Source organism: Alligator sinensis, unplaced genomic scaffold (genome assembly GCF_000455745.1).
Source record: "Alligator sinensis unplaced genomic scaffold, ASM45574v1 scaffold233_2, whole genome shotgun sequence".
Lineage (NCBI taxonomy): Eukaryota > Metazoa > Chordata > Crocodylia > Alligatoridae > Alligator > Alligator sinensis.
The window spans coordinates 2,165,097-2,175,541 of record NW_005841941.1 but is presented as its reverse complement, the minus strand read 5'-3'; the positions used below and the strand labels follow the sequence as shown (position 1 = coordinate 2,175,541).

At 43.3% G+C, this 10,445-nt stretch overlaps 1 protein-coding gene across 3 annotated transcripts in view; it reads right to left on the bottom strand.

The window, feature by feature from the left end:
- Positions 1-10,445, bottom strand: part of LOC102381221 (aryl hydrocarbon receptor-like) — a 129,581-nt gene that overhangs the window by 112,121 nt on the left and 7,015 nt on the right. For 2 of the 3 annotated variants that reach the window (XM_025199361.1, XM_025199360.1), the window contains exons 2-3: positions 9,909-10,096; positions 7,821-7,910 (exon numbers count right to left, since the gene is read on the bottom strand). In XM_025199361.1, coding sequence (XP_025055146.1) covers positions 7,821-7,910; positions 9,909-10,096 — 278 coding nt within the window. The remainder of the gene's footprint in view (positions 1-7,820; positions 7,911-9,908; positions 10,097-10,445) is intronic. The other variant, XM_006019954.3, reaches the window with a different exon arrangement.

Genomic DNA, 10,445 nt, shown 5'->3' with positions numbered 1-10,445 from the left:
AGGAATGCCTACCCCTGGCACACCAGGTTGAGCCAGGTCTCTGTTGGCTGCAGGCAAAGGGAGGCATGAGGAGTTGAGCCCAAGAGGGAATGCCACTCCTGCTGCTGGACCTGTGCATCAAGTCAAGTTTCTGCTGCTGGCAGAGGGAGACACCAGGGCCAGTTTAAGACTCTGGTGTGGTGCCAGGGCTGGGAATGACAGTTGGCAAACTGTGTTCATATCTCCATGGAGCAATCCAATGAGTAGATGAACATGTGTTACTTTATATAATCTGGAGATACTCCTCCCATGAAAAGTCCTGTCTTTGCTATGATACAATCACACTTAGCACGTTTTACTGCTTGAACATGCAGATGCTCATGTTGTAAATGCAGTTAACACATCCTAAGTGTAATGTACAGCCAGGCTTTGAATTACACTTTGACTCTTGGGGGGTTCTGCAAAAAAAAAAAAAAATTAAATTGGTTCATTGATTAACAAGTCTACCTAAGTGAAGAAGCAATCCAATTGGACACCCCCCTCCCCCCCAGGTTATGATTTTCAAATCTTAGAGGGGCTCTCATCTCTTATGGGGGGGCTCACCGCTCCCACCCCCTCCCACCCCCCGAGCTTCCCCTTAATTCACACCCTGCATACAGCATGCCTCTTTGTCTCACACAACTCCTTTCTTTCAGATCACAGTTGCTACTTTTTGATTTTTTCATTTCCTGATTTATGACCGACTCACATAGATTCTACATACTAACAGCATCTGATGAAGTCAGCTTGGGATTTATATTATTTAGTTAGTCTATGAAGGTACATATCTACTCTGCCTTCATACAGATTCTAGTCATACACTGTGGTCCTATGCACTATACCTTACAGAGCCAATTTAACTCCCAGCTAGACAACTAAGTTATCCAGAAAAGCAATAACTTCTCAAATAACAGCATGCACACAATGCCACCAGAAAAAATATTTCTAACTGCAAAGGGCCTCCTGGATTAATTTCTAGTCATGTTACCCTCTCAAACTCACAGAAGCAGTCCCCCTCTACTTCCTTTCATCTCTCTAAGGACTTTTATGCAGCAGCAAGGCTCCCCAGCAGTCTTATTGTGTGTATGCTGAAAGGACCTTAAAACTGGGCACTGACAGAAGCACATGGAAATATTATCAACAGGCTGTGAGGTTTGTTTGGGTTCTTTTGGTGAGGGGAGGTTTGGATTGGGATGATTCATGAAAAGTGCAAAACCTGAACCCTCACCATGTGAACCTTTCTTTTCTGGCAGAAGAACCATACTGCACCAATGACCCTTTCCTATGAGGCTGAAGAACTAAAAGTTTCAGGGATATATGATGTGATGTTAGGATCAGCTGGAGAACTGAGTTGAAGGCAAGAGGGCAAAGGGGGAAGTCAGCTTTATCCAAGGAACACAAAGCAGGCATCAGGTGGATGCTTATCAGGGTTCCTACTGAAAAAAGACACGTGAGCAGAGGCTGGGTTTTGCCACAAAGGAAAGAGGTCAGAGGCTCCAGACAGGTGGTTTTCTCTGTGAAAGGAATCCGCCTTTACAGAATCTGTCAGGGAGCAAAGAAACCACCAATGTATTTTTACAAAAGGATGGGGAAAGGCTTTGCAAATGTTTTACAAGAAAAAGGAATCAACAACAGAAATATTTTCATGTTCTTTTCTCCTTTCCTTTCAGAAAATGCAATCATTGCCCTGCCCAGCCAAAAAAAAAGGGTCAAAAGTTATTCTGAGAATCTCCAAGAAAGGCTCCAGCTACTTGGAACAACGTGCCAACAACAAGCCCAGTCCAGAATTCAATCTCTTGTGCTCTTTAATTCACAGTTTTAATCATGGTTGCACCTCCCAACGCCTGTTCAGCTAGAAAGATGTGCCATTTGGCATATTTCATTTCTGCTGCTCTTAAAATAAACAAAAAAAAACCCCTCATACATGTGTCCTTTCCTCTTGGAAAGTGGAAATCATTTGTAGTTAGCTCTTGCCAATGGATCATCAAGAAAATGGCAGCATTACACCACAAATAACTCTTAGCTTGGAGTATAGCATTGACATTTGAGCAATTTAAATTAGGTGGTCATGCTTATACCATAACGTTGATCATATTAGTGGCCTTGATGATAACTGGAGCTCAGCAAAATTTTTTTGGAGGAGCATTTATTCACCTAAAAAATTAAGTTTAGGAGCAGTCAAAACCATTTAAGAATTTCAGTTAAATTTAGTGAATAGTATTAGCTGAAGCAAGGCAGAAAAACAACTTGGAAAGATTTAAAAAAAAAAATTCTAAACCTGTTCGATTTTGAGTGCTAAATTCACAATGAGACTTAGATGCCATTTGCAAAATCAAGGAGGAGGAGCTGATAGCCTTCTACTCTATGGTCGCTCTCCTGAAAGACCCAACCTCAAGGTCCTAACCTGAATCAGTCAGTGGTCTCTCATATATCAGTAGAGTACCCCTACTCACGGGGCTAAAATGCTACCTCCTCTCCCAAGGTCTACAACTGACATTTTAAGTCCTAAAACGTTTTTGTTTTTTTAATTTGCCCACTAAATCAAAAGACCAGTTAGTAACACAGCCTTTTTTATAACATTCCCCAAAAGCATCAAACCAGTTCAAGCTTTGAACTGAAGCTGGCACCAAAGAGTGCTTTAATTACACTCTTAAACCAGGCTGCTAGCTTGGAATTTAGTAGATAACCCAAGGTGATTTAATTTTATCTACATCAAAAGCCCATCCTGCATCTTAAGTTTGTCAGGATAGGACACTCTATATTTCTAATAAGGTTCTCCCCCAAAACCGGTCCCTGAAGCGTAGATGGGGCTGAAGAGAAACATGGAACTACAATCCATGTAAACAGGAACAAGGGGTGTGTATCCACATGAGACGCTTCTGTGGAGTTGCCCAATTAGCTCCACAGTAAAGCATCACCAATCTACATAAGCAGTGTTATTAGGCCAGAGTATTAACTCCACCATAGGTTAATACTGCCAGATACAAGTACTATCCTACAGCAGAGTTATTTATTCCACCACAACAGGTGTGTAGACACTGACTGGGGCACAAAATGCTGGCAGACTGACCCCCCCACAAGTCCCCTGCCAGCTAGGGCTGTGCCACCCTGACTTAATGTGCTGTGGTCTTGGGCGCATGTGTAAATGCTGTGCCTGAAAGCAATAAACTCCAGCCCAAACTATGCCAGAGTTTATTGTGTTGTATTAATATTCACATGCAGATGCACCCAGGGTGCCTGTAGCAGAGGACAGCTCAAAGGGCAAGACTGTGAACCAGGTGGTTCTTAGATAAATCCAATGAACTGTAAATGAAAAGCAACTGTAGTAAGTTTCTAAATGGGAAGGTTGAGAAAGGGTAATGCAAATGAAAACTAAGAGCCCCCAAATGAAGAGATGGATAAGCAAGGTGAGGAGCAGAAGATGAACTTCTAAGTCAGGGGTAAGCAACAGCTCAAAGCAGGAATAAGACATGTATTTACAAGCAATGAGATGCTTTTGTGGTATGGTATGAATCTCAGGGTTGGGAAATAGCATTAGAATGGATCAGCTGGACAAGAATGCTGATGCGATGGGAGGAGGGGCAGAAACTGTGAGAAGTTTAATTTTTTTTAATGCAAATACTTGAAATACATTGGCAAGCTCTCTAGTTGGTCAAAACATTAAAATTACGCAAAACGGTCCCCACTTTTTCTCTTCTGGATTTTAAAATGTCAAGACTCGACACTATCAAAACTCTACATTCCAAAAATGTCAAACAGCTTTTTGAGGCAGCAAGATGGTCACTGAATTGGAGTCACTGGACTGATGCAGGAGGTCAGGTTGTAATGGTCCCTTTAAACCTTAAATTATACATTAATCTGTTATTTTAATTATGTTTATTTATTATCTATATTAAAGGTAGCACCTAGGGGCACTGACAGACATGAAAAAAACAAAGATAAAACAGCATGTTACCAGAAGAGGGAACACGTTAGTTTGACCCGGCTCCCTAGCGTCTGTACAGATTGGGCACTTCAGCTGAGCTTTTCGGCGTTTTTATCTAAAGTGGATTCAATCAGCTATTAGATAAAAGTGCCAAAAAGTCCTGCTAAAATGTGCAATCTATACAGCTGTTGGGCGAGCCGAGTTAAACTAATGTGATGCCTCTTCTGGGCACGTGTGCGCTCAAGCTGAAAGTAAAGCACTGCTTGTTTGTTTTTTGTCACATCTGTAAGCAGCATAGGAATGCTAGAAGCACCCCAGTCCTGGACTGGGACTTCCAGTGTGCTTAGCACTGTACATGGAGGGCAAAAAGGAGAAAAGAACACATCCCCCTTGCTCCATTTCTTTAAAACAAGAGTCTTTGGGGCAAATCCTCAAGTAGAATAAACTGCCTTAGCCTCTCTGAAGCTAGTTACTGACTTCAATGCACCTTTGACATTTTACATCATGCCTCTGTATCTTAACTCTCTGATACAGAATATTGCATGTGCCATCTGAAAACACCACAAAGCAAAACGGGAGAGAAAAAGGACTTAACATAACCAATACCGCAACCATCTCAGAAGCTCAGTTTAACTTAACCTGTATAATAAAGGAACACTGCTGGAATGAGCCTAACATGCATTGGGAATGCAGCGCCAGACAGCGTTTCAAAAGTTTTTACAGAACGAGCTTTCTTGTGAAAGACTGGCCTAGAAAGCACATTTTCAGTGCATGACAAAGAGCATGTTTGCCAGATCAACAGCCTGTTGCTATGTAATTATCTAAAGGCTATATAGCATTATGCAGATTAGGTTTAGTGCCTGCCTCCTGGGCTAAGTACAAACAGTCAAAAAGCCTGAGGTTGAATCAATTCAAAATACGCCGCTTCCTCTAAGCTGCATAGGTTGAACAGATAACCAACTGAACTGATGTTTGATTTTTAATTGGGAAAAGCAGGGGGAAGTCTTCACTGACTCAGGCTGGGGGGGTGGGGGGGAATGGCACCAGAGCACGTCTCCCAGCCTGTTGGCTATTGCCAGCCCAGCCAAGTGTCCCCAGCCCCATGCTGTCCCCCCACAGGGGGTTCAGGAGCCCTGTGTCTGGGGGCTGGCCCACATTGGGGGAGCCTCCCCCATTGGTTTCCCCCAGCCTGCATTCCCAAGCCCTGGCAGCCCTAGGGAGCTGAGGAGAATCCCCCTCACCTCACCCCACCCCTCCCTTCCCACATGCTGGTTGCTTCAGTAGCTGCTACAGGAGACAGGGAGAAGAAGTCCTCCCTGGCCGGGTGCCTGCCCATGCAGCCCAGCATGGGGGCACTGGGGAGCCCCTGCCTTGTGGGGCTTCCCCTCCACCCCAGCCCAGGGTTCCCCAGCCTGGGGCAGCCCCAGGGAGCTGAAGGGGATTCTTTCCCTCCACAATCCCTTGCCTTAGCTGCTGAGAGTCTCAGGGATAGCTCAAGGAATGGAGGGAAATTCCCCTGATCCCCTGCATTAGTTTTGCCTCAGACTCACAGCAGCTAAGGCAAAACCAGCTGCGGACAAACAGGAGAATTTCCCTCTGCTCCCCAAAGCGGCCTGAAACTGGCAGGGGCTAGGGCAAGGTTTGGGAGGGAAAGAATTCCCTTGGCTCCCTTGGGCTGCAGGGGCCCCCCTAAAGGCAGGGGCAGGCACCCAGCTCAGAGGACTACTTCTCCTTCCTTTCTGTGGCAGCCACTGAAGCAATCAGCAGCTGGGAAAGGGGAGGGGAGAGGACTACCATAGAGGCTTTCCCTCCCCGCCACCTGCTGTATAGGGTCTGGGGGTCTGTTCCCCCATTCCTATGGGCGGATGGACACAGACAGGAAGCAGACTAAGGAGCAGAGGGGCAAAGCAGTCCCTGCTCTACTGGAGCAGACAGCATAGTCCAGGGCTGCAAAGCATCCTGGGATGCTGGGGGACTGAGTTAACTTGAACAAGGAAGGGATCTGGGACAGAAGTTCCATAACCCAGTTTGACCTAAATCAGTTAAGTCTGATACTACATCCAACCAGGCTTATCTTAACCTGATTTTGGTCATTTTGAAAGCGGTTTATGTGCACTGAGCTTCTGTTCTGTTACAGGTTTAGGCCAGTTTCCAATCACTTAAACCGGTGTATGTATAACTTCTGTCCCTGGCCTCAGATGAGCAGGTGATAGTTCCATTTAGAAGTTTATCTGATCAGAATCATGCTTGTTTGCTACCTGATTAGGGTTTAGAAAAATATCTGGTTCTTGGGAAGATTAACAGGGAATGTCAGGATTTAGAAAACAGTCAGTCTGACCCTAGATATGGATTTGGCAATCTGTCCCTGGTACCCTAGAGAGCTTCACAGCTCAGCTCATACTTATGAGGGACAGAGCTCTTCAAAGCTCATTACAGTTGATCTTGCACATACAAACTTGAGGGTACATGCTATCTGGGGTTTTAAAAGGAGAGTCTAAACACACCTAACACCCAGCTTCTTCCTCTTGTTTCCTGTATCAGAGAGAAGAAAGGTTTGCTGGATTCCCTTCCGCCTCTCCCCATTAGGACTGCTGTTTCAACAGAGCAGAACTCCAGACTGAGTGTCCTTTGCTTCTGCATTGCTGTGTGTGTCATGACAAGGCTGGCTAATCAGTCACTAGCTATACTTGACTAGAAACAGGAGTACTATACTCTTTCTAGTACTATACTCTCTCTTCCCCTAAGACAGTCACTAACTAGAGAGGGAGACCACAGATCACAACAATATTAAAAATCCCTTCTTAGGTTGGTAAAAACAAACCTTTCGCACTGCTGCATATGCATTCATATTCCATCAGCATCTTATTCCTTTCAATTTGTTGAACATTGCCATTGGCAAGAGTTTTACTCTCCACAGCCATATTAGGGGAAAAAGATTTGGGTCAAACCAGTATAAAAATGTTTCTTTTTTTTTTTTTTCCAGAAAAAGAAACAAATTATACAAATCTATTCCAGGAAGGCCTGAAATGTTTTGTTCCACTTGAAATAAAATGTCCATCTTCCCTCCTTCCCCCCACCAAAAATGCCAAAACTTGTGACTCCTCTCAAAACATGTTTAAGTGAATTTACTATTCACCAAAAACAAACAAACACCATCCAATTCTGCCTAAGGCCTGAACTGCAGAAGTATCAACTATGTACAACTTCACTAAAAGTGAAAGAAAGTCTGGGAGCACATCAAACAAAAGTGGATGCAATTCTATTTAGTAGGCATTAAGCACGTAGTTAGTCAGTGGTAGCAGAAATGGGACTAAAGTGAAGCTCTCCCACCTCCAAGTCCATGATTCCTCCAAACATACTCTATCAGTTCCAGCTGGTTCTGAGAATGCAGCATCCATCATAAACCTGCAAGAGACAGTCCTGACATTCTCACATCACAGATGAGCCACAGCCAGTTAAAGGGTCCTTCTTAAAATAATTTCAGACCTGATGGTGAAATATGACCACGTGAATGTGCAAGGGCATGATATCAATGTGTATCATAACTATGTGATGCAACCCTGTTTTGGGAACATGAAACAATCTTTCTGTAGAGAACACAGCAATTCTACTCTGAGGAGCAGAAATTCCAGCATCTCTCCACAGCCAAACATATAACTACAAAGCACAAAACTGTCTGTACAGTAACTCAGACAAATTCTCTATTGCAAAAGAAGTGATAAGTGGGCAAGAGAATTGGTTCCTACCTTTGGTAGTTTAAATGGAGAGATCTTCTACTGATTTAGACAATGGAAATATTAAAGATTTACAGATCATGCTTACTAAAACTTTCCCGGTTAGAAAATCATCTTGCTACATCTAAATTCTTGTAGTGTACCTCTCATATCAGGGGAGTGGTTTACATAGTTGTTCATAAAATGTAGATATAAAAATGTCTGTTCCTTCTTTCCTGGTCTAGTCCAAGGGCCTAGAAAATTAAACCAAAGAAAGAAATTGTACGTTTTTTTCTAAGACCAATTCAGTAAAGGATACAGAGTGATCCCACAAAAGAGAAACAGTTCCAAGGTTACAAAACACTGCACTATAACCTCAGTCTATTTTTCCATTCTCTTTGTGACAGTCTACAGACTTATGTGACATGGAAACAGGATGTAATTTGTTTTCAATTGGGCCCTTTATAACAACATGGTAATTCAACATAGACCAAACTAGCTGTAATGATCTTGTCCAGAACTGGTTTGGGATTTCTCTTCCTGCACAAAATTTTAACTTTTCATCAATAAAACAGAAATGGAATTTATTTTCTTTCTGGGTGAAATAATCAGATGGTTTTAATTTTCCAGTGAAATAACCATGTTATCATGGAAAATGTCTGTTTCCCTTGAAAACTCTCACTTAGCTGGAATTCAATTTTCCATTAAAAAAAACTACTTTGACAGGAAATTATCAGCTATTCCTAGCCAGGATATGAATAAAGGATCACAAGTCATTCTGCTGGTTTTCAAATCAAAATGGATTCCAACACAGCTCTCCCAAAGTCCTAGTGAAAAATGACAATTTGTTTTTAAGTAGGCCACTCACACACGCAGTTACCATACTATAAAACATCCTTCTACCTGACCACCATTTAGAACTACAGAACCTTACACTTAAGGAAGACAAGTCCTAAGCAAACTTTACAACATACCATATATCACAATAACGTATGCACATAGAGGAAGGCTTTTCAGGATCACTCAGCACTGCTCCCATTGGCCTGCTCCCATGACAGTCAGTGCTTGAACTGCAATATCAATGAGGAGCAGATCTAAGCCAAAGTTTAAATATAAAAGGAATATTTTTACAACATATTAAGGAGTTTAAGTTAGAGAAGGACCATGACTAAATCACCCTTGCTCTTCCTAAGTTTTGACATCATTATCATCTCAGATACATAAACAGGACTAGATGCTTTACTGCACATTGCTTTACTTTACTACACATTGGTTTGCTTGTGCTTTGTCAAGTTAGATGCGAGGACAAAACATCATTCTATGTGCACACCCCCATCAAGAGTACAGGGAATGCAACAGGAGCATGCCTCTCCCTGCTACCACCATCTGACTGCCATTTCCCCCTCCAGTGAAAATGGCACCTAAGTGTCCTGCTTATTAAACTATTTACATCAACATATGCTCACAGTGCTCCCCCTCCACCCAAATTTTCCCCACAAGAACTGCAAGCTAGAACTCAGTCCACTTAACCTCATTGTGATTACCAATGCATGAAAAGTGGGGACTTGAACTTCCCTGGTTTACTGGTTGCAGTGATCCAGCTCAGTTCAATTTTTAAAGAAGGGAAAGAAGTGAGGAAAGAGACAAGGAAGAGGCAAGGTGAGCTGGGTTCTGGCGGGAAACGTTTAGGGGGCTCATTTTGAGCATATGTTGATGTAAATTATCACTGTAAATAGTTTCATAAGCATGACAGATGGTAGTAACGGTGGGATCTCAAGAGCGCCTACCCAGTATTATGGCTGAGAATTCAGCATACAAGCAGCTTTCCAAGACAAGGGTTGCAGAATTGTACCATGAATGTGGTATAACCTTTGAAAGGGCAAAGAAGACTACGTAAGTCTCAAAGCCAGAGGCTTGACCCTTGTGAAGCCATGCCGGGGCTGGCTTCAGGGGGGTTTCTCAGGAGAGCGAGACCAAATAACTGTTTCTTGGGGAGTCCCACAGCAGAGCTCTCCCCCCTGCTCCCAGAAGCAATTCTGATTTCAGGGCAATGGTCTGTCCTTCCTTATAGCTCCTTTTATAATCCTCAGTGGCATCTCACTCTGGTACAAGTTTCATTCAGAAATGTGATGCTAAGCAGCACAGAGGAAGACAAGAGAACAATACATGAACTCCTCCAAACACCATAGGGCCAGGAAGGCCTTCCAGTTTCAACAGAGCAGCCTATGTGAAATATCCAGTCTGACACTCACCCACAAAATAGCTTTTCAACTTCAGGTACCCCACAATGAGACGAAGGATGGAGAGTTTATCCAGCCTTGCCTGAACATCCTCAGGGAAGGGCAGCAAACTGGTCAGTTTGTTCAGTTCCTGGTTAAGACGGTCCCGATGCCGTTTGGATGGATTAGACTTCACACCTTCAGGAGGTGGCAGCTTGGGGCTAGCAAAGGAGAGAAGAATATAAATAAAAAGGGAGCAAACAGAGCAAGAGCTACATTCTTTGCTGCTAGCTTGTTTCCAAACACCATTTGAGCTTCAATATAATTGCAAAAACAGACTTGGCCATCTGTTTCAAGAAAATAAGGTGTAATGGCAGAAAGAGATGGTGTAGTTCACACTGTAGGACCAAGTCCTGATCTGGGTCCTACACACAGTTTTGCCATAGACCCTTGGCAAGCTTGCTTTTAGAAAAAGCTATTGGGAAGTTGTTTTCCAAGGCAGGTTTCAGTCATGAACACCACAGCTCATAAAGGGGTCTCCCAAGGCACCAGTAAATATTGGGGGGGGGG